The sequence below is a fragment of the Ammodytes marinus genome, assembly GCF_949987685.1.
Source record: "Ammodytes marinus genome assembly, chromosome: 11".
NCBI lineage: Eukaryota > Metazoa > Chordata > Actinopteri > Uranoscopiformes > Ammodytidae > Ammodytes > Ammodytes marinus.
This window is the reverse complement of record NC_137215.1, coordinates 14,125,307-14,150,244: the sequence shown is the minus strand read 5'-3', so window position 1 is coordinate 14,150,244 and position 24,938 is coordinate 14,125,307. Positions and strand designations below refer to the sequence as shown.

The 24,938-nt window shown below is 39.8% G+C and overlaps 3 protein-coding genes across 4 annotated transcripts in view; 2 read left to right on the top strand and 1 right to left on the bottom strand.

Moving 5' to 3' along the window:
- The window catches only part of wdpcp (WD repeat containing planar cell polarity effector), a 66,722-nt gene extending 62,837 nt beyond the window's left edge, over nt 1–3,885 (bottom strand). The window contains exon 1 of the mRNA XM_080036936.1: nt 3,616–3,885. The gene's annotated coding sequence lies outside the window, so the exon portion shown is untranslated. The remainder of the gene's footprint in view (nt 1–3,615) is intronic.
- Nucleotides 3,886–4,252: 367 nt separating this feature from the next.
- mdh1ab (malate dehydrogenase 1Ab, NAD (soluble)) lies at nt 4,253–11,509 on the top strand. Its single transcript, XM_080036994.1, has 9 exons — nt 4,253–4,329; nt 4,857–4,955; nt 5,457–5,553; nt 8,260–8,435; nt 8,788–8,910; nt 9,069–9,245; nt 9,632–9,745; nt 10,469–10,558; nt 10,780–11,509. Exons 1-9 carry the CDS (start codon nt 4,327–4,329, stop codon nt 10,900–10,902), a joined length of 1,002 nt encoding a protein of 333 aa, XP_079893120.1. The 5' UTR covers nt 4,253–4,326; the 3' UTR covers nt 10,903–11,509.
- Nucleotides 11,510–12,769: 1,260 nt separating this feature from the next.
- ugp2b (UDP-glucose pyrophosphorylase 2b) overlaps nt 12,770–24,938 on the top strand; it is a 28,526-nt gene continuing 16,357 nt past the window's right edge. The window contains exons 1-3 of one of the 2 annotated variants that reach the window (XM_080036255.1): nt 12,770–12,895; nt 16,885–17,015; nt 18,086–18,193. In XM_080036255.1, the coding sequence (XP_079892381.1) occupies nt 16,917–17,015; nt 18,086–18,193 (207 nt within the window). In that variant the 5' untranslated portion in view covers nt 12,770–12,895; nt 16,885–16,916. Of the gene's footprint in view, nt 12,896–13,336; nt 13,619–16,884; nt 17,016–18,085; nt 18,194–24,938 lie in introns of those variants that run through there. The other variant, XM_080036254.1, reaches the window with a different exon arrangement.

Below are 24,938 nucleotides of genomic sequence, written 5' to 3'. Positions count from 1 at the left end.
TTGGTTTCCACATGACAATTTGTGATTTTCTTTAAGCACATTGAGTCACAGTCAGTGATAGATGAATTTATCCCTTTGTCAGCAAGACAAAATTTTTTACGTGTCAACAATTTCCCAAGCTGGGCTGCTGCCATGTGCCAAATATATTATTTTCACATGGCAGATATATATTTTTTTCTTAAATTATTTTCATCAGCACAAACACAACCTTTAATTTATTTTTATTTTTTTTCTTGTAGAGCGTTTTGTAACTGCTGGTTATCATAAGTGCTATAAACATACCTATATTTTTAAACCAAACACAGATTCTCTTGAGTGTCATGAAATCATAATTGATAGACAATACTGCCACGTAGGAGTAGGGAATTTAGCCTTTCAAAAAGCTTATGAACTCTTGTATGAACTAAACCATTAACATTTTAGTTATGGTTTTCAAACTTACACCGATAGGCTCAGTGCTTACAGGCACGACAACTGCTGCAGCAACAAGTGCTTTTGGAGAGTCTTCACTATGATCCATCAACACCAGTTTCCCACTATGTAAAATGACATCCAAGAATGACTATGGTTAACTGCAGCTGTACACTGACATCTAGTGGACCATCATGGCTACAGCAAACAATAGCAAACCACAGGCCAGGGTCACGTTAGGTTCATTTTAAACAATGCATTACAGGGAACAAAAATCTTCTGCTCCATCTGATCTTAAGTTTCATCAACTTGTCTAAGACAGGCATATGGCTGCATTGACAAACACTGAATGATCCGTTGTGTTTGTGTGTTGTTAAGAATGTATTTTATTTTGGAACGCTCATGTGAATGCAAGCGACTATCTCATCGTGTCTGCTGGTACACTGTGAGGGCTATTTGGTCTAGCAAGGCTGATAAGAGGGTGATATAGAGGCCAGTGGGTGTGTGCTGCGCTGCCATCCTAACAGGGTCACTCAGGTGCACTCTGTGGGGACAAGTGGAGGAGCAGAACAGGAGAGATAAAGGCAGCAGGGGACAGAAAGGGTAGAGACCAGGGAGGCACAATGATGAGTGAACAACAGAGGAGGAGGGGATGGGAGTGGACAATGGACAGAGAGAGAGAGGGACAGGTGCTTGCTGTTCATGCACTTATCAAGATTTGCACAGTTCAGATTGTGACAGTGTAACTCTGTATGTGTGCACATGTACGTGTATGTGTAAAATCCAGGCATTGAGCTTTAAGCATGTTCACGGTGTACGCACGTGCTAGGGCCTTGGACGATATGGATTTTATTGGGCCGATGCCGATTCCAATATTAGGGGCTAAAAAAATCCTATAACCGATATATCAGCAGATTAGAAAAATATATATATTGGAAGATATAACTTATTTTTTTCATACCTTAAATGTAGCTGAAACACTTGTGACAAAAATATAAATTGAAGGGAGAACATTTTACTGTTTTGGAATACTTTTACTGTCAACATTTTAGCAGTCATTTTCCTTTATTGAAATATGCATGCATTGGCTATCAAAAATAAAGTATGACAAATATTTCTAATGTTACGTGGCTATTTGAAACTCATCCATTCAGCATTTTCCTAACTGCAAGGCAAGTATACATGCATATAGCTTATATACAAATGATGGACATTATTTCTAAGTAAAACTGAGACACATTTCTTGCACTTCATTCGGAAAAATAAAAGTGTTAACAATGGCGTATATCAGCCATTGGCTGCTGACTATTTTCAGAAAGGCTATAGTCCGTTTAATCGTCCAGTAGATAATCGGTCGAGCTCTAGCATGTGCAAATGTCTGTGTGTACCGTGTATAGTTTAGGATTTGTGTGAACTTTGCCCACTCCCCTTCGCTTCCGTGGGGCTCCAGGTTTCGCCTATAGTGGGTGGGACAAAACACCCACAATGCCGATTGTTTTCACAGGACACACACAAGAGGATCAGGCCGACGTGGCAAACTGGCACCAGATATTATCATGTGTGTCGCTGCTGTTTTGGTTTCATTCCAATTTCCTTTTTTTCAAAGACGAAGTATGCCTAATCCCCTCATGTCAACTAAACTGCAGAGACAGCCGGAGAAGAAAATAACACTGGTGTCTAACTTTTCAAAAAACAGTAACAGCAACAACATATTATTTTAAATGTGCGCTTAAGAAATTCATAACTTTCACAAACATAACTTTTTTTTAAATTAATAACTTAAGGGAATCTTGATGGATGTGCATGTTGATGTGATGAGTTGCATATGATGCAAAGTCACAAAAAGGCGAATAATAAATAATATGGACACAAATGTATGACTTAGCACAATGACACTACATAACCAAATCAACAAAGTTATTTCATAAATGTAACTCTCACTCACTCTGGAAATAGTGAGTGAGAGTTCAATTGAAATAATAAATAAAGTTGTCCACCGCATAATTAAAGGTCCTTCTGATCAATGTAATTCTAACAGCCACATGTATGTTTCTGAGTCAAGATGTAAGTTGTCACAATACTCCGGGTAATTTACTGTGTCTTCCACTAAGTGTCGTTGCCTTCCAGTGTCTAATTGGCGAGGGCAAATGTAAAACAGCATTAAAAGCTCCAATACTAATATTACTACAGTGTGTAATCATACAGCCCTATCCCAGCCAACAGACAGCTGTGAGCACCTGTTTGTCCCATATTGACACCCATGACAGACACAAGCACATAGCACACAGAGGGGTAGAAATGTAAGAGGAGCTGAGAGGAACACTGCCAGGCTGTGGCAGCTGCTTCAAACAGCTCTGAATCAGGTTTTCCCACAGACAGCCGTCTGTGTCACAACAACCAATAGACTGTTTTGGGTTTTGGATGGAGACTTGGTGCTGGCTCTGTGTGCTATTAGTTTGAGAGAAAGAACAGCAGGGTGTTGAACAATAGGGGAAAATATGAATATGACATGAGAAAGTTATCTTTAACCTGTCCAAGACAGAGTGGTGTCAAATAAATGGTCTCTGGAACTGACAAGCAGTCTACCAACAGTGCCACAACCTCACTTGTGATTATTTTGTCATTCTTTCAATCTGAATGCTAAATACAGGACCAAAATGGAAATCGATTCTTATAACATAACCATTAACACGACCATAATACAGTATAATCTAGCAAAATTGTATAACCCTGCAGACAGACAGCCAAGCTAGCCTGCAGTGCGACCTCAGTCTGAAGCCAGGTGTAACACCATCTCCTTCGCTTTTTGTTCAAGTCATGTAATGAGCCTGTAATGAGGCCATGAAATATTGATAACCACTGTCACCAAACACTGGGTCCTCTCAACTCAAAATAAGATAGTAGAAATAAACACTTTACACCCGGCTCACCAAGGAACCAAAGATAGATGTGAATGTGACCAATTTGAACAAAAGATCAAATAAATATATAATATAAATATAAAATGTTGATGTGCAAAGGCAAACACACAAACGAAAGATGGAATAATAAGGATACAATAATTTCACTTAGTAAGACCATAATGCTAAGGTCATTATTCGTGCTTCTGGGAAACAGAAGACTCAATGTTGCTTGTCAACCGTTTCAAGATATAAAAGAGGGGAGAAAGAGATGAGAGACAGGTTACTACCATCACCAACCTACCTTGATTACTTCAGCGACGAAAACTGCAAATGTTCTCTCCTAGGCTGCTCAGCTTCGATGGTTCATAAACTTTATAAAAGTTAACACACATTACGACAACCTTATTTAGCCATTATCGTTTGAATGGTGTCACACGTGAACGCCAGGCGCTGCTCGTAGATAGCACTATCCAAACTTAATCTATTTTACACTGAAAACAATAGTATTTAAAGCTTCACTTCACGTGCATGACTTATGTTGAAGCCATTAGTCGGTGCCATGGACCCTTTGTTTTATCTATCAAAAACGAGTAACCAAAGCAAAAGTAACAAATAACCCTTAGCCTACTCCCCGATGCTAACTGCCGCTGGATACAGGTCGCTAAGCAACAACAAGCGCTACTTTATGTTACCCACCTAGCTCATTAGCAATCTCAATCCTAATAGCACGTTAAATAGCCATAGTAACCTGAATAAGCCTGCTTTTACAGATTGGGTAATAGTAGTACAAGCAGTAGAGACGTTTCCCTTGACTGTCTCCCTATAACTTGTAAAGACTAGACTTTATGGATAAAGAACTACATTAACCATGAAGAAGAACTACAATTACTTGACTCTTCAAACTGCCGTATGACTGTTACAAGTGTCGTGATGAAACTGAGGACTTAAATAGGAGTGACCTCCGTGTCGAGCAAGAAGTGGGAGAGAACGGAGTCCCAGCTAACGTGTGAATATGGTGAGTAAAACCCACGGTAAAACCTGCAGATTTATTGATTATTCTTTTGTTTCAATACTGGAGGAAGAACCACAGTCACTCCACTTCAAATAAGAAATTCTCAAAGTTTTGCTAAAGTTCGTCAAAGTTGTGTACATTGATTTTAAGGATAGGCTGACAGTAGCCTGGCTCGCTGCATGATGTGACCTTAGGACTCAAGTTGATTTAGTTAAAATGTTGTCTTTTATATAGTTCTGTTATTTTAATGGTTTGAATGAAAGCTGTTGAGTGAATGGAAAAGATGGCGATGATCTTGATAACCTAACCTTATCCTGGTTTTATTATGCAACAGTGAGGCATGAATGGAAAGCTCGGAGTCTATTTTTGAACTGACCTCCCTGCTTTAGAAAATAATCCTGTTGTCAAGAATAGACACCCAGCCCACGTGCGCTAGACAATTAAACTCTCACTTTCAAACATGCAGGTCCTCGTAGTGAAATCAATGCTAATAGTACTAACAGCAGTGTTCTTTGGATTGTGTCTTGCAGTCTGAGCCTATTAGAGTCCTGGTGACCGGCGCTGCTGGGCAGATTGCCTATTCCCTGCTGTTCAGCATTGCCAAGGGAGATGTCTTTGGCAAAGATCAGGTAAGAGGGGGCATTTCTTGCTTGCATTACACACTCAATTCCCTTATCTCATTAGGCATTCTAAGGTCAGGGCCGCAAGACATGCATAGGATACTGACAACCACGAGTACAGTGCTGTGAGTGTCACAAGTTTTCCAGGTCCTGTCTTGGGGCGACATTGAACAGATGTTGTCCCTGTGGGGATTTGATCCGATTGCAATTGCTCTTGCATGCGTCCTTGGACAAGCTAGGGTTGTCCTTGAAGGCAGCAAAAGAAATATTGTGCCAAGAGTCTTAGGCCAACTTTAAAACCACTTGATCCATTTGGCACAGGCCGTAGTAGTCTGTGAAGCACATTGCTTAGGACTTGACACTCTGTTGCGCACAGACAACTAGGGCCCCCACTGTCATGTCACTCACTGTACATAAGAATTATGATTTAAGTGCATATGAAATGAATTCAGTTCAGTATGTTGTATTCATTTCATATAATTCATCCCAACGCCTGCTTTCTTCTGTCAGCCGGTGGTCTTGATCCTTTTGGACATTACGCCCATGTTGCCGGTCCTGGAGGGTGTCGTCATGGAGCTGCAGGACTGTGCTCTCCCACTTCTGAGAGGTAACCATGATTTAAGTGTGCCACAGATAATTGACAAATGTGTTCGTTTGTTTAGAGTCCACACGCACTGTCTGTGATGGTTCATAATACAGTTTATAATGCATATATTATTTTTCAGTGTATATTATCTGACAACCAACTGTACATCACTAAGAATTTTAAGACAGGATTTATTTCCTTCTCTGAGACACTTGACAAATCTGGCCACCGGTTTCCCTTTATGACATCATTAACCACTGTCGCGACATCGGTCGTGAGGCGCCATAATGGCCCAATTCCATTGTGACCTGGAATTTTTCCTTTGAATTGGTGCTGTCCTTTGCTTTGTTTGGACAGGAGCTGTGAGAGGCCCCTGTATTAACCAACTGTGCTGCAAAGACAACGCTTCATGCGCCGAGATCAGCCCGGCTAAACAGTACAATACGGGTCACACATGGGGAAACGGCCAAAATACATTTCTCAAAATTGTGTGCGTATTTATTTTAAAAGGATGACAAATGTTTTATTAAGTTTGGTTCTGAACTGTTTATGATTTTTAGAGTGATGAATGGTTATCATAATAATAGACCACGTGGATGCAGTATATTTTCGGCATTTACTCAGAAAAACGGCGTTGGTAGTGGGTTGATGAAAGAAGACGCAGTTTGAGGCAGATGAGGAGGTCTCCAGGAACAATTCTTTTATTTACAACAAAACTCACACTGCAGTCAAACGAAGCCAATAAAAAGTCAAAGTATTTTAACCAAATCAAATAGAGGTACATGCACAAAACAAAAAGCTATGAAGAATTCCTGTAAGCTAAAAACCTATGAAGAGTTCCTGTATACTAAAAGACCTGTCTCTTCCTGAATTGTGGTGGCCTTTAATCTGCAAATCTAAGTGAGTTGATTGGTCCTTAGGTCAGTAAGCTCCACCTCGCCTAACTCCTGATTGGTGGACCCTAACTAACTCCAACCTACGGTTTCAGAGGACATCTGGGGTAATCATCACCTGAAGGTGCTATGCCATTTGGGGCCGGGAAGTCTGATTCAGTAACTTTAGGACAATCCCTTTAGCCAGGGGCCAATAAATTAGCTGTTAAATCTTAACCAAACTGTCCTAAATTGCCCCCACCAAGGACCTTCTCGGAGCCCTCTATTGTGTACAATTTGAATGATCTACAGATCAGCCTGCTGGCTTCCTCAATTTAAGCAATCCACGTTCCTATCCTGCACACACATATACCCACGAGAGCTGCTCCTCTCCTGATTATCAGTAATCTTAGAATGTGTCATAACGAAATACACTACATGGACAAAAACATACTTTAGCTGTGTACTTTGCATAATCTGGTGTAATCGATTTCCGGAGTGCAAAAAAAGAGTGTACACTCAACTGTTGATGAGGAATTCCAACTGAGCATGTTTTCGTTTTTTTATTACAGTGGAGATCTGGCTAAGAGACTGCACTAATATGAACTCACCAGTTACACATACGTAGCTTACTTATGAACCTTCTTGGTTCCAGTCAAATCCGTCCAAGAATGTATTTAAGGGCATAGAGATTGTACGATGACTGGATGTGCCAAAACTTCCTTCAATTAAACAACGACAAAACTGAAGTCATTGTCTTTGGTACCAGGGATGAACAATTAAAAGTCAGCGCACAGCTTAAATCTGTTATGTTAGAAAGCACACACCAAGCTAGAAATCTTGGAGTAGTCGTAGAGATTCAGACTTGAATTTCAAAAAACAAATTAAATCAATTACTAAGTCAGCCTACTACCACCTTAAAAATATATCAAGAATTAAAGGGCTAATGTCTCAGCAGGACTTAAAAAAACTTGTCCATGCATTTATTTTTAGTAGACTTGACTACTGTAATAGTGTCTTTGCAGGCCTTCCTAAAAAATCAATCAGACAGCTTCAGCTAATTCAGAACGCTGCTGCTCGAGTACTCACCAGGACCCCAAAAAAGTGGATCACATTACCCCAGTTCTTAGGTCTTTAAACTGGCTTCCTGTCACTCAAAGAATTGATTTTAAAATATTGATGTTGGTCTTTAAAGCCCTAAATGGTTTAGGGCCTAAATACATCGCTGACCTGCTGATGCCATACGAACCAGGCAGAGCTCTCAGATCGTCTGGGACTGGGCTACTGACAGTCCCCAGAGTAAGGACTAGACAGGGAGAGGCAGCATTCAGTTTTAATGCACCCAAGCTCTGGAATAAACTTCCAGGGGACTTGAGGTCCGCTTCAACACTCGGCTCTTTTAAATCAGGTCTGAAGACTTTACTGTTTCCGTTTTAACCTGTAATTTTAAAATTTTATTTATTTTTATTCTTTTAAATGTTTTAATTATTTTAAGTTTTATTTATATTCATGTTTATCATTCGCTTTTTTTTATGTGTGCTCTATACTTGATGTATTTTGTTTTTGCATCTGTAAAGCACCTTGACTGGCCTTGTGTCCGAAATGTGCTTTAGAAATAAACTTGCCTTGCCTTGCCTACGATGTCATTAACCATGTTAAAATTGTAATTTGAAGTTTTATTTCTAACTGAAAATATACACTGAATATACAGTGTGCATCTGTTTTGGGTAAAGTTAGTTAAATTGACTGACTTGCACAGCCAACACTTTGAGATCTTGTGGGTCAAAGTCATCCTGAGGTTTCATTTTTGGTGAGAACTAACACCAGAAATGAATTGATATTTCTCCCTGTGCAGAGATTATCCCCACTGATAAGGAGGAGGTGGGCTTCAAGGACCTGGATGCAGCCATCTTGGTGGGTTCCATGCCCAGGAGGGATGGCATGGAGAGGAAGGACCTGCTCAAAGCCAACGTGGCCATCTTCAAGAGCCAGGGAGCCGCCCTGGAGAAGTACGCCAAGAAGACCGTCAAGGTAATGACACAGGACATGCAGACATGCACCAACATGCAGATTCACTGAGCAGTTCTCTCCTTGAAGGCTGTTTAGTGAAAGTATTCTTGCTATGTTGCTTTCGGTGTTTTCAAGGACGTAGAAAGGCTCCCCTATTAAACGTTGTTGTTACTTTGCTTGTGCTTGGTTGAGTCCTCTGTTAGCAAACGTGGTTCAACATAATGCAACATTTACTTTTTGAATAGAGCAAATCTACTTCAGGGAAGTGGAAAGGACTTTTAGTGAGCCGTTGTTAACCTGTTATGCTAATGGGTTAGATCAGATCAAACAGTTAGGTTGGATTTTTAAAGTGTGTGTGTGTGTTTGTTTTCAGGTTCTGGTTGTGGGAAACCCTGCCAACACCAACTGTCTGATTGCAGCCAAGTCTGCTCCATCCATCCCCAAAGAGAACTTCTCCTGTCTCACCCGTCTGGACCACAACAGGGCTCGCTCTCAGGTGCCTTCCTCTAGGATTCCTTTTTTGCCCTTGCAGTGCTGTTCATTCTTTCCTTTTTATGAAGTAGATTCATAGACTTTTAGCTGCCACATTGTCCGTTCTTTGGCTGATCGTTTAACCTACATGTGCTCTCTGTCCTTTACAATTGGTTCCTGTAGGTGGCGATGCGCTGTGGTGTTCCTGCCACCAATGTGAAGAATGTGATCATCTGGGGCAACCACTCGTCCACCCAGTATCCAGATGTGCACCACTGCATGGTCAACATGTCTGGTAACGAGCTTGCCTGCTTTGATGCAGTCAAGGATGACGCCTGGCTCAAAGGAGATTTTATTGCTGTAAGTCAACGAAGATTTACTGTAATCTGTCATACTGTGAGAAGCAGACCCTCACAAATGCACAATACCGATTTGATCCCTGAAAAAAATCTGATTTTTACTACTTATGTTTTTTAAAATCCCAGGCGACATTGTTTTAGAAACACTTTCCATTTGTCCCAAGTAACTTTTGGATGCTTTGGGGGAAAAGATTCCACAGATAGCCGCTGCAGACATTCCAGCCTTCAGCCTTTATCTAAAAACCTTGATGAATGAAATCAAAACTAGCTGCCTACCTCATTAAGTCAACACAGGCCGACCCTACTTTACATGCTCAGTTCTTCTGCTCACACTCTCAATGATTGCCACTACAATTTCATGAAACGGCCCATGTGCTATTATTGCAGACAGTGCAGCAGAGAGGCGCTGCAGTAATCAAGGCCAGGAAGCTGTCCAGCGCTATGTCTGCAGCCAAGGCCATCTGTGACCACATGAGAGACATCTGGTCCGGCACCACTGAGGTAAAACCCATATTTTGATAATACTCTGGTTATGATGTAAAAAGGTAAATGGACTTGACTTATATAGCGTTTTTTAGCCTATTTTCTCAGCCCCAAAGTGCTTAACATTTCTCACCACATTCACCCATTCATACACACACTTATACACCGATGACAGTAGCTACCATGCAAGGTGCTCTCTGAACCACCGGGAGCAGTCTGGGGTTCAGTGGCACTCCAGAGGATGACCTCCCTACCCACCCTCCCTCGCCACTGCCGCCCCTCTGTGTGGGAATGTCTTGTCTGCCTGTTGCTAGGTTCTGGCAAGAAATGGCTATTATTTTGGCAACAATATTAGAAAGGACTGTACTTACAAACCCTCTCTATAAAAACAAGGCGAGATGCAGGATCTAATATGCAACAGTTTTTTATTGTATATTTATTCAGGTTAAATGCTTGTCAATACATATTGAAAATAAATGTATAATTGTCAAAGGTGATTATAAGGTGTCATTAGTTTCTCTGGAAAAGTTTGGAGACAATGTGGTGAATTAGGTGAAATCTTTCTCTTTTTGATTTTTTTTGTCACCAAGAGAGTATATATCAATACCTCAATTCACTCCATCAAAGAGTTAATAATAGGTCACATATGGCTTTGTGAAAATGTTAGGAAGGAAAAAGGAAAAGATTGTAATTGAAACGTGGTTATGAGCAGTTTTTTTTTTCTCTTTTCCTTTTTTACAGGGTGAGTTCATCTCCATGGGTGTTTACTCCTCTGGGAACAGCTATGGAATCCCAGAAGACCTCATCTACTCATTCCCTGTCCAGATCAAGGTGAGACACATCTAAACTTGTGTTCATTCCCTTAAGCAGCCTATATTGTTGTTTGGATTCAACTAATAGCTACAATAAAACTACATTGTGTTTGACCTCAAAATGTGAACAAATTATGATGATTTTAGAGAATATGCAACATCACCAGTGGACATTTTTCAGTTAAGGTTTGTAATCATATGTTTCAAAAAAACAAAACTTAATGTATGCTGTTTCCTCAGGACAAGTCCTGGAAGATTGTGGATGGCCTGGCCATCAACCCCTTTTCAAAATCCAAGATGGACGCCACAGCAGCAGAGCTGATAGAGGAGAGAGACACAGCTGTGTCTTTCCTGTCAGCATGACTGAACCCTTCCGATCCACCCAACCAGCACCTTGACCGCCCCGAAACTCCAGACGCACGGCTGTGATAAAGCACTCCACCAAACCCCTGCATTATTCTGTGTGTATGTGTGTGTGTGTGTGAGGGAGGGAGAGCCAATCAGTGTTTATGAGTGTAAAATTGGGTTCATACTTGTGCGTTGGGAGGCTACCAGGCACACATGTGACATGTGCACCTTTTTCAAAAAATATACAGCAGCTATAGAGAGTTACATGAAGAAAGTGATTGGCTGACTCTGGTTGCTTGTGTTTTCTTTCATAAAATGTAGCCTATAATGATGAGATAGTGAAAAACTTTGTGATAGTATTTTCAGTGTCATTAGACATAGTCTACAATCCACCAAGACCATTTGCACTATAAGCCACCTACCTGCTCTGATATGCACTGTCAAATTGGACACCAGGGAAAACTATACACCAGGACGCACAAGTATGACTTCACCTTAAGTTCACATCATTTGTTACAAGCTATTTTTCCTGGGGGTCAGTGAAACATGGATGGTTGTTACATAAAGACAGTTAGTGGATTAAGTCCTCAAACAGTGGAATGGATAACTTAATAAAAAAATAAACTATGTTTATGTTTGTTTTTCTTGTGTGCTGGTTATCTTACAGGCAAATAAGCACAATGTAGTTGCCATAACAGGGTTAGAGTTTACATTAAATGCACTTGGGGAGGTTTCCTCCGACAGTCACACTACATGCATGTTGGATAAATTGGGGACTATGAATGTTTTACTTTACCAGTCCTGTGATAGAATAGTAGTAATGTTGTATTATCCTTGTAGGACAATTTGTCTCACAATGTGCATGGCAGTTATAAATAATTATGATGATGGTTAAATCCACTTCTCCCACAGTGAGCAAAGAGATGCTTCCGTCACGCACAAATCTGTGTTAAATTGGAAGCAATTGATAAGTGAATGGACAAACAAGCAGGTTATTTAAATATGCAAGGAAGAGTGGAGAGGGGTACATTTGATTGCTGTATACTTTTAGTCCTATGAATACAGAAATTAATGTCATGTTTAGCAGATGTGTATTACACTGGACTGCATACCAAGACATTGTTTCTGAAAAAACAGTCTGACTTGGATTATACAATACATCACATGTATGCTTCCCAATATTTTTATAAAAAAAATTCTTCCAGCACATTTGAAATATTTTTGCAGTTTAAGCACAGTGCAATGTCGCCGTTTCACCAGGCGGGGGCAATATTTCCTAATTTATTCCACTCCACGGAAGCACTAGGAATGGTGACGTATTCTATGGATGCAATAGCTGTCATTACTAAATATAGGCTACAATTTGTCATTGTTTATTAAGGAAAGGTCAACTATTCAACGAGACACGTCAAGTTAAACATTCACTTATGATTGCATTTTCAACTTATGGTTGCATTTTCAACCCGGAAACGTTAGAAAGTACGTTGTACGTCGCAGAAATCTATTGGTAGTTAAAACCCGCGTCACATGAAATTGCTTTTTCATTGGCTACCAGCTTCTTGTCAACGTAACCTTTCACCCCACGGTTGGAATGCCACTGTTGTGTTAAAAAAAGGAAAACAAAGGAAAATCGCCGTTTTAATTGTTGACTTTTTTGTGATTTTGGTTCAGCGATGCCAAGGAGGAGCAGAAGCTAGTTGTTTAAGGCAAAAAAACTAAACAAAAAGACGTATTATCTTCGTATGTGTGTGTGTGTGTGTGTGTGTGTGTGTGTGTGTGTGTGTGTGTGTGTGTGTGTGTGTGTGCGTGTGTGTGTGTGTGTGTGTGTGTGTGTGTGTGTGTGTGTGTGTGTGTGTGTGTGTGTGTGTGTGTGTGTGTGTGTGTGTGTGTGTGCGCACGTGAGTGTGTTTAAACCGCTGTCTCCTCTTTTTTAGCTGTTGTCCTTCAGACCCGCAGGACCAGGCCGACCCCATCGAATTTTCTTCCGCCAGCATCCTACAGTCACACAGTAAGACAATGGCTCTAATTTAATCAACATTTACACAACATACCATTTGAGATAACGCTATTTTTACCAAGCGGGAGGGGGGTTTGTGAGGTGTCGTTTCTGTTTTTCCCTCGTGTGGTGTCATTCTTTTCCGCAGGAGCTCTGTCCTCCCAAGCTCCCAGTCAGTCAGGTCATTTGAGTTGTTTTCATCTCATCGGTTACTAATTAACGGCGTGTTTGTTGACACTGACAGCATAGGTGGGCAGTGGTGTAAAAGTATGGAATAAAGAGAAGGCAGTACAAATGAAAGCAGGGGTGTGGAGGGGGAAGAGGGGGGAGGCGAGGCAAAAGAAAAACATGACCAGAGGTTGGGAAAAGTCACACAGCAGAGGATCTGTGACGTGGTTTACGGTACTGGATAGAAAAGGCAGAGCCAGAAAAGATCCTCCTGCTGCCAGTACCCATCTAGCTTCATGTTCAGTCAGGGACGACGATTGGCTGCTGTCCAGAAAGAGAAGTGCGATCGTCTAAATGTGTCCTTGTCTTTGCTAATTTTTTTTTTTATACAAGGAGAAGACATCCGGACGTCTCTCCTTCCAGAGCTTTACTTTGTGAATAGACTTAAAAAGACTGTACACGTCTGATCAATTACTTTGAATTAAGGATACCTCTAGGAAAGTTTTTTTTTTTCCTTTTTTTTTTATTTGCTAATTGGCAACTGAATCATGGCACTTTTTGTGGAAGGTAAGTAGCTCTCATATATCTGAGACTCAACAACTACAGCACACATTATAGTTTATTTTTTTAATTCTTACTTCACGTTTGAACATGGACACACAATCCTGACCTGCACATGACAAATAATTGTGATTTAAAAAAGAATAATAATAAAGAAAAATATATAGGCCCTATATATATTATTTAATGGTATGAATTGCTCAACTTATTGCTACTTGGCAGCTGTAACATGGCACTTTATGTAGAAGGTACCTAGTGATCACGTAGCCTACAGGTAGATAAATTAGAGGATCTAAATGGCCATTTACTTTTTACATTACTACCAGCAGAGGTCTAATATCTGAGACTCAACAACTGTTAAATGCGTATCATAGTTATTATTATTATTATTATTATTATTATTATTATTATTATTATTATTAAGGTTATTATTTTACATGGACAAACAACGCTGGACCATACAAATGACATTCAAATATGGATTCTATCAGTCTTCAATTGACTGTCAAGAGGAGATGTTTTTGTCTCTACACATTTGCTGTTACATGGCATGACCCATCTATGCTGCATAATAATGAGCTGGGAGCATTCAGAACTAGACAAAACAAATGTGCCAAATAATGATAGCTGCAGGTCCTTAGAGGTGATGGATAGAGCTTTCAACATGACAGCATTTGTCATCACTTCGACATTGTTATTGACTTAACACATGATTGATTGATTTATCAAAGTGTTAAGGTAGATCATTTTATCTCAAAATATTACTGTCTACATCACCCACAGGCTTGTATGTTTTACATTTTTTCTTCCTTCTGATGCCGTTGTCAGTCTTATGCCATTTGTATTGTGCAATTTTACCAGGAATTTTAGTTTCCACTTGTGATTTTATTTTTGTCTGTGTGCCAGGAACAGTGATTTTTTTCTGTAGAAAAATGACTCCCATTCTGCGTAACCGTTCTGTTACGACATACAGACAGGAATCTTTACTTTCAAATATTTTTTTTATTGAAAGTATTTGTGCATATGTCTTGAAATTTAAACGAGGTGCAATGTATCTGTTAATTCTGAACTCCACAGCCTCACTGGAGGAACTTCAGCTCCTTTCCAAAATTTAAATATGAGTAAGTCCATTAGAGACATAATGTTGTAGAGAACTAGTCACTTTATTAAACGCCTGGTGTGGAAGAAGTTTTTTGGTTGAAGAAAACTTCACTATAGTCCAATATGAAAACAAATCTTTACTTTGTTTCAAAAGACAATACAGATGATTATGGTCAGCATTAATGCATGGAGAGAAGACCAGAGCATTCTACTCAGAGCAATGCCAGGGTCTTGACTGAGTTGTTTACACAAAATGAGCTGCTTTATACAGAATGGTTGACATGGTCAGATAGGTAGAATAACAATGGAACAAACAAGTTTGGTTCTTGATGACATCAATGCTAATCTGAGTCTGTGAGCTTCCAGGGTGGCCCAAACCTAGGGTGTCAGCCCAATCAGACTGATTTCATTACAATAGAAACTCTAGACAGGATACATCAGTAGTCAAGATGAGAGAAAATACACTTCATACAATGATCAAACAATGAATGTAGAGACAAGAGTAGAATTAAACTAATCAATATAAAAGTGGCTTCCACACTGGGAATGCCCCCAACATAATCATTCTAGGGTCTGGCTCTAGTGTCATTTTCAGAATATTGGAAAAGATTCTAACAAGAATCTTTAGAAAAAGAGTCATGTGGAGACTCACGAAGGGTCCCTTCCTATCCTATTCACACTATCTCATAAAAACTTTTAATTTCCAAAATATTACCAAGAAAAGATACGCTATCATGAATGCTATGGTGTGTGTGTGTTTAATATCAGCTCTGCATTGTCATTAATTATCATTAGATTCAACATTTGGCTCTTTACTCTTTAAGGGTGGCCACATGTAATGGTGTTAATATGCAAAAGTTTGTTAAAACATACTCCCATTTTCACTATACGTTTATCTCACACACATCACAGAGCACCTAACAGGCTCAAAAGGTTTTATTTGGTCAAATATTTATGTTCTTTTCAGGTGAATCAGTGTCACATATTATTTTGTAGGCAGGGACCATGTTTGACCAAAGTTATTTTGGTGCTAGTCAATTAAAATCCCTGGCTCAAACCATGGCTCGGATTCCCATCGTTTACAGGTATAATTATTACACTACGTTGGTGCTTACGTCACAGCTGACTTATCGGTCAGAGTTTGCCATCATGTTGGCACAGCTTTGGTAATCATAGAGCCTTTAAGTGTTTAGCTTTCACTTGCTTATATTTACATGAAGACTGCTTATAGAGGCCAATTATGGTAATGATAACAGGAACAATAATTTTAAATTTAAGGTTCATTTACGGTAAACTTTCGAAGAATGATGACCAAGATGTGCACTGACTGAAAAATGTTACTGTTGAAAAATTAACTTTCTTTAACTCCACATAGAAAACTGAGATACACAAACAGCTATTTGAGGGAACCTTTCTCCAGTTTTTGAGCTCATAAATGTATAGAAACTACACACGTGCAACATATCTGTTATAGTTATCTGCACGGGGTTGCTGCTTGAGATAACGTGCACTAAAGCTTTTCCATATATTAGACTGGGACCTGTTATATCACCTTCAATTGTATGACATGAACCAGCGATGCAATTACGTGGCATGTTTTTTTTTCATTTTATAAAGATGGTAGTGATTCACTTAGAGCTGCAACTAACAGTTATTGCCATTATAGATTATGCATTTTCTCCCTTAATGGACTTGTTTCTTGGTTCAAAAAATACGAGGAAACCATGCAAAAAGATCACTAAATCCTAGAGCACAAGCCCATGACATTCACTGTCTTGTTTCCAAACCTACATTTTAAATTACAATATTATAGGACCATTATAGTCACTTCTAAAAGCCCACAACCATCACCCAAAAAGAATGTACTTACTGTGAGTAATCCATTATCAAAATAGTTGCCAATAGCTTCCAATCAATGGACTAATTCAATAAGCTCTGCAACTCTAGATTGAGCTTTCTGTACTATTGCACTGTAGGTAGTATGTTCTGCCTTCTGTGACATACAAACTATAATCACTGTACAAAAATTCTCTTTTATGGCTTTGACTAGTTTTGTGTAATGTGCACGCAGGAAATTCCTTTTGAAGCATCCAGAATATGTTGTAATTCAGATGTGTTGCAGCATGTGTGTAAATCCTTGTCCCCCATCTTCCACTGTCTTCCCTGTCTAGGTTTGAGTAAAGGAGCGGCCGTACCAGGAGGGATGGCTGAGTTCCAGGAAATGATGCGGCAGGAGCTAGAGAGCTCCATGCACAAGGAGCTGGAGAAACTGCTGGACACCAGCACAGGCACAGAAAGAGAGGTATGCTAACTCTCGCTCTTTCGTTCTCTCGCTCTCTCGCTCTCGCTCTCTCTCTCTCACTCTCTCTCTCTCTCTCTGACCATCTGGTTGTAATATAGAGAGTCAGTGCTTGGGTCATTCACGAACACTGGGAAAGCACAACTGTGACACATACTGTAGCTCAGTGCCAATGAGGGGGGTTTTACCAACATACTTCTAGACACACAGACATACGCAAAGTGTACGTCATGAAATTGCGCTAGGTGAGGTTTACTAAAACAAACATTCATCCGTTTAATCAGACTAAATCATATGAAAATACGTCATAAGAGACGTCCAACCCATCCGAGACTGTGTAGCTCAGTCAAAAATGAGATCTGGTCTAGGGAGGGGACCCTTCTCAGCACACAGCGGCAGATTAATCACGCCCTGAGACTGAAATGAAAACGGTTTGGAGCAGAATTATCCATGTTTCCTCTGTATGAAACAACCAAAGACCTCAAGACAAAGCTGTCCAAAAACGATTGCTTGACTGATCACACACGTACAAACACACAGGGTTTGGCAGTCGTCTCTTTCAGACATTAACCAGGCGCTCTTTAAGGTCAGTCAGCCTACACACAGGTAAGCCCAGCTCTTTATAAACACTATGACGTCAAGGGCGTTTGGAGAAAAGGCCTTTGCAGTAAGCACAAACAATAATCAATTATTAACATTTTACCAGACCATGAAGGGCATTTTCAGCTTATCTTGATTATTTTTTTATCAATTTATTTTATGGAGGCGTATTCAAATCAAATAAGCTCGGGAGGGAAGCAACACAGCATGCAAATCACTTACTAATGGAGATAAGATTTTATAAATATATATAAAATAAAATAAATTCATTACAAGGATGACTGCAGATTAGGGTCATACATAACTAGTATTGATAAAAGAACCCAGTCTTGTTGACGGACACATCTCTGGCGGTGTCAGTAACAAGGACCCACATCACTTGCTGATAGTTTATCAATCTGTATTATAGCACATACTGAGGATATGTTCATATTGAAATTGTATACATAAAACAAAATGCTTGTGTTTTCCAGGTTTCCAGGAAAGACTTTGAGGGCTTCAAGAGTCTTTACAACAGATTTCTGCAGGTGAAGGGGCCATCGGTGGAGTGGATCAAGATCCAAAGACCTCCTGAAGACTCAGTAAGTTTAAGTTTGTGGAAGTTTTGTGTGTGTGTGTGTGTGTGTAAATGGTAAATGCCCCAAGCCCGTGTGTGTGTGTGTCGTGGTATGCAAGTGGCTCTTCATGTGCAACTAATGGTACAAAATATTCCTGTGTGTGTGTGTGTTCTGCACGCAAAGCCAGATTAGGTGTAGCAAGCATACATGTCCTAGTCGGGAGAACTCTTAGTCGGAGAGCAATCATAATTATCCCAATAACTAATTATCATCCGATACAAAACAGAGTGTTAGTGGAGGAGTGTTTCCACTACTACAGGTTGAGAACGCTGGTAGTAAAAACATCACTTTTAGTGTCAAAGGTTGCTCCATTTCTCAATACATGTGCTAGTGCTACCATTTGCGTCCTCAGACCACACAATCAGATTTCACCTTTGAAGCCCCTTCTTTATCTGGAAAATATTTACAATAATGGCAAACTTCCAGCGCCTGTCACTCATTGTGATGAGCTGTGGTGAAACATTGCCCAGCTTCTGAAGCTTAGGCATCAGAGGCATCAAACAAAGATCATGCCAAACACTCATTCATGCTCTTGAACCTTTTCTGCCACCCTCCTCTGTGATTTACCTTCCACTCTGGATGTTGCTCCAATTGCTCAGCTTAAATCTTGCTGCACCCAAAGCAATAAAAATACAACATGACAGAACAAAACCTGATACAACACTTAGAAGAGGCAAACAGGGGGTTTGAGCTTGAACAGTATTTATTGACGAGATTTAAAACAAGGAAACGGTAATATCGTGTTCATTTAATCACGTTTCAATCAGAAATATTGTAAATGCAACTCCTTTTAGAGCCTTTGGAAACCTGGTATAAAATAGTAAAAAATCAATATATGATATCAAAGTTGGGGGTCTTAATAGGTATTTACAAAAATCCGATTGAAACGAAATGTTTATAAATATTATAAAACAGCTTTCTTACTGTCCAGAACTGTGTGAGCATGGTCTAGTCTTCATGGCAACATTCATGGTTTTTATAGAATGTTCGGAAAGAGAAATGTCGTGATTGGTTCAAAATACTTAATGTGTCATAAGAACCAGAGCGTAGCCTGCCTCATCTAAAACTAAATTCTGTAAAGGTTATCAAACTTAAATTTTATTTATTTATTTATTTATTTATTATTCTTTCGGACAATTCCACACAATACACAATTTTCTCTTGCAAATATTCATACATCATACTTTGTGTTGTCCGAAGGGAGACGGAAGAAGCCAAAGGCTTATCAGGTCCCGCCCCCAAAATGAAATGACAATATCTTTCATTTGGCTTGATAAATAACTCTTTTCAGATGCTTACTATCATGAAACTCACTCCCCAAATTATATTAATTTTCTCATTGCGGCCTGTTGGTAACTTGGCTCTTGTTTGTGGGTTTGATAAGACTCGGACAAATACACATTTAAATCATTCATCTCTTTTATCAATGAACTACAAATGACTCATTCTATGCCCTTTTGTCTTCCTAAAGCATGCTCCAGTTTTCCCAGTCCTTCACTAAATCATCTTTTCCCCAATGGACACCTCAACTGTTACAGTATTTCCTTGAAAGGGCCTTTGAGTGGGTCCTTTACACGATAGATTGAACAACGTGTCCATTGTCCATTGTGTCCTATTTGTTCCATTCAAATACTGTGTGGAATATTACTGGAGTGGACGAAAGCGTTAGCACGGCACAAATGACACTGTTCGATAGCAAGAACACAGCAGTAACACTCTCTAGAGGGATTTGATTCCCACTAAAGCCACCAGAGAAAGAAAGGAAATAGTAGGATGAGTTTATTCCAAAAATCTTATGAGAGGCACAGTAGAATAAGCCGCAGTTTAAGCATCATCAACATCTCAACCAATTAGATGAAAGGAGTTGAAAAATTCAAAGTGATGGTTTAAAATGAACGGGCCATTGTCTCATGATACTTTTAGGTAAATCGGGTTAAAAGGCAAATTGTTAAGGCATTAGACATAGACATTAATCGTTTAACAGTGATCATTCAGGATGTGATAACAATGTTCCCACCAATAAAGCAATGACTGCACCACAACTTTAAAAAAAGATTTATCTGCTGCTTGTTTCAGGCAGAGAGGCTCCTTTTAATTATCCTAAGTCAACAATAGTGCCAATATTTTTTAGGGTTTTTGAAAGAAATAAGTAGTAAGACCATATTCAGAGATCAGGTTATGTCTCGCATGTTACTACCTACATTGAAAAGCAAACTGGTTTTAAAATGCCCGACCTGGATGTTCTAGCATCTCTCTGTCATTTCTTACAGTAGACCTCTGTGGACTGTACATCAACTATTCACCGTCTGTCCTCCTCGCAGAAAAAAACTTGACAAAACACAGGAGTCAACGTACAATTTGTTGGTGCTGTTTGTCGGCTTCTATGGTCAATCAAAATGCCATGATAAGAGTTCCAGAGTTGTGTAATGCAGGATATCCTCATTCTCTTCCACTTAAAAAAAACCTCTTCCTTAGTTTTGAGTTACAAAAGAAGCTTTCGGTACTCTCCCCTTTGGTTTCCTGAACACTAGCTGTCCAATCCAATATGTAAAAAGGTTTTTATCAGTTTAAAAAAAGCTGTAAACTTATCTTGGTGGTGGAAGTGGAAGATCTTTGAAGTCAGAGGCGGCAAATTGAGAGTAGCCAGTTAGTGAAAGGAGTCTTGGTGTGCGGGGCTGCATTTCAAACCCTGAGAAATGTCTTGCTCTTTCATTTACTATACTATGAGTTTGTGACATGCAAGCACTCTCTTTATGTTTATATCTCTGTAAAGTAAATCACTTCTTGAGCCTTGTTTACTTTCTCACTTCTTTTTTTAATCCAAAGAAGAATGAGTTTACCCTTGAATATTTTTATTGTAACGGTAGAGTATGACTCACAGAAGGAACTGGAAGAAAAAAACTGAAAAAGCTGCAGCTGTGAATTGTTGGAGGATAAGATCAGATTACAGACATACTGAGGGGAGAACATTTCATCATGTTGTAGTAAAGACAAAAGTGAAGAGTGGTAACAGTCTACAATTGGATACATACAGTAAGTGCTCCATTAACCATGACACTGGAATCTGCAGGGAAAGTACTGTCCTTGATGGAGATGTGAACGTCATCCAGTTATCACATACTTGTGATTTATCATATAAATGAACCATTTAAAAGCCACTCATTTCAACTTTTTATGAAGGGTGCCTGATCAGGAAGTTGTATCTATTTTGACTAAGAATTCAAATTAAAATAAATCGCCCGCTCTGCCAACTCAAACAGACAGGATTTTGTTAGCCAATGCAATGTCCCTACCTCCTGTTTGGAAAGACATCAGTATTAATGCCAAGGAGTTATGACAGGTTCAGGCGGTTTCATGTCAGGGAAGTTGCTGTCATTCGTTGGCCACGTTGGCTTCTGTATCACTGAACATGGACAAAATTTGCTCATCCGACACTGGTTCTCTTTAACCAAACGCACGCAAACACAAAGCCTGATCTGTCTTTTCCTCCTCAACTGCATGACTCCCCAATTCTGCGCCGCCCCATTTATTCTTACCAACTCAGACGCTGCAGAGAGAGAGGGGGAGAGAGAGAAAGGGGTAGATTTAAAGATAGCGAGAGGAGTGGGGAAAGATGAATGGAGTGAGAGAAAGACGAGGCTTCACAGTGAAAATGAGTATTGAAAAAGGGAACATTAGGTGAATAACAAAAATTACAGTGACACACCGTAATGGGGATGGAGAAACAAGGTGTGTGTGTGTGTGTGTGTGTGTGTGTGTGTGTGTGTGTGTGTGTGTGTGTGTGTGTGTGTGTGTGTGTGTGTGTGTGTGTGTGTGTGTGTGTGTGTGTGTGTGTGTGTGTGTGTGTGTGTGTGTGTGTGTGTGTGTGTGTGTGTGTGTGTGTGTGTGTGTGTGTGTGTGTGTGTGTGTGTGTGTGTGTGTGTGTGTGTGAAGAAAGAGGCGTCATTTGGCAGCATGATGTACCAGTGAATGAGAGTAAAATAAATAGGAGAAAGAAAAGTATACTAAACTTATTTTTTGACTTCCACTACCACAAGACAGCTACTAGATTCAGAAACTCTCCATACCATATCAATTATTCAGTGGGGTTTTAAGTCTATAAAGCCAGTTTTGACACAGATTGCCCACTCACTTCCGCTACTAGTGGAGATGACAGGCTGCAGCAATAATTAATTGGTATATTTAAGCTGTTTCTCAAGCACACAAATGAAAAGAAAGAAGAGCGGTGAAGTAGAAGTACATTTTACTGGAATTTCTTCCCCAACAGATAATATAATCTGTAATAGTGGGCAGCGCCAACATTAATTGACAGTATTTTCTATTATGACTCAAGTGCCTCTAGTTTGACCTGCAACTAAGGTTTCCAGATGGAATCGTAAAGGACGATGCTGCGATAATGTGGCATGCACGGTAACCACTCCGCTATCAAGGAACTCCAATTGCACTGTATTTAAAGAAGATTATTTGACATATTAAGATAGACTTACATAAAGGTGTAGCTAAGAAAGGTGTTCAGCATTGAATCATCTTCTCTCTGCAAATCTTTCAGTATGCTGTACATTGACAAACTAGAATCATAGATAGTAGCATCTTAGTTAATAAATGTGTGTTTGGGTTTAATTAACATGCGTATCTATTAGTCAATCATCCCTGCGTGAGTTTGTGTTTCAGTCCTTAGGGGTGAAGGCATTTTTGTCAGAGCTGGGCTTTGTGTGTTTGAGAGTTTGTACACCAAAGGACCTTTGAACCATTGTCAAATCCAAGAAGAGCTCTACTACTTTTTTAACCACTGTTAATGTAAGTCAACAACAAACTTAGGGCTGCTGTGAAAGGGTGGTCGACCCTCAACTACAAGTTTGGTGGTTCGATCCCCCACATGTCGAAGTGTCCCTGAGCAAGACACTGAACCCTACATTGCTCCCGATAGTTAGCCTATTGGTGTATCAATGTGTCCGTGAATGGTAACAGGTCTCCCTTGAAAAAGAGTCTCAGGTTTCAATGGGATTTACCTGGACAAATAAAAGGTTAAAAAAACAAAAAAATAAACATGCTCCTCTGGTTACATTAAGTGTCTGTTTGCTCTATTAGTGACCACAGTGCATGGAGTTTGAATCTGGTCAGACAGACGTCCTCGCTCCTTTGCTGACGCTGATTAAACATGTCGTGCAAACCATTTTGTGCAACATTTTGAATCCCATCGTCATTCATACTGTATATTGTTAATCAAAAAACATAGTCCATCACTGTGTTCTATTGGCAGAAGTGTGTTGGTCAAAGTGAAAAAAAAAAAAAAAACAGTGTACAGCAGTTTCCACAAAAAAGAATGGCTTTAAAATAAACATTTAAAAAAAATCATACAAAAATAGCTTTATCCAGCATTCTGGTCAAAGATTTATTTGAAACACACACACACACACACACACACACACACACACACACACACACACACACACACACACACACACACACACACACACACACACACACACACACACACAGAGGAGACCAGTCTTCCTCTGTATTGCCCAGGAAGAGGGGAATTAACATCTGGAAGTATGGAAGCTGTTAAAGTCAGGGGGTACAGGGTTAGGATGGAGATCCCAGCTGATAAACATTTTCTCTCCACATACCAAACACACACAAACACCAACAACATTTCCCCTCACCATGAATTTCCTGCTCTAATCTTTTATTGTATTTTATTTTCCAAGACCTGCAGGGCTTTGCACCAGTCAACCATTTAACAATGAGGCTTTTATATTCTTATGTGCACTCCTTCACTGCAGTCAGTAAAAACTTTTAAAAACGTTTTGACCGCGAAATATCTGTTTTTCTTTTCTAACGTTGGCTTCTGGTCTCTGTGAAGGACATAGAGTGAGCGACAGCTGTGTAGCTTGTTCCGCTGTATCTGTTACCTTAGACACCGTGTATGTGTGTGGGTGTCAGGGCCGCCTTAATGCACGGGCTTACCTGGGCTGAAGCCCCAGGGCCTAAAAAGATCAGGGGCCTATATTTTCTTTTTTATAATTTACTGGCTCAATATAGGCCCCTGATCTAAGAAGGCCCCGAACATTGTCATTTAAAACAATACATTATTGACTGGCTCATGATAGGCCGCAGATCAAGGGCCTATATTGAGTTGAGCCAATAAAAACAAAACGAATAATTCAAAGAGAGAAGTAGCTTTGGGATAAGGGATTTTTTTTTTTTAAATTGGAAGGCTGACTGACTGGATTTTTTAAACCTTTATATTTTTGTCTCTGCTTTATGGTATTTCTGTGTCTCCAAATTATTCCAGAAAATAGTTCTAAATAGCTCACATAGGACAGGTTGATTTAGCCTTAGTTTTCCTCTCAAAGTGCACCAGATTGATGCATTTTACTTTAAAAGGTTCACATTTTTCTTCCGGGGGGGCATGCCCCCGGACCCCCCTAGAAGGGCCAGGGTCCCCACCGCAGACTCCTCAATTACTTGGAAAAACACTGTAACCAACCATGTGTGTTTACATGTTACCTTAAGTCTTGTATTCAAAATAGAGATCAATAGAGATATTGTGGTGTAGACAAACATGGCAGGTTAAGGCAGGCCGTGTGTGTGTGTGTGTGTGTGTGTGTGTGTGTGTGTGTGTGTGTGTGTGTGTGTGTGTGTGTGTGTGTGTGTGTGTGTGTGTGTGTGTGTGTGTGTGTGTGTGTGTGTGTGTGTGTGTGTG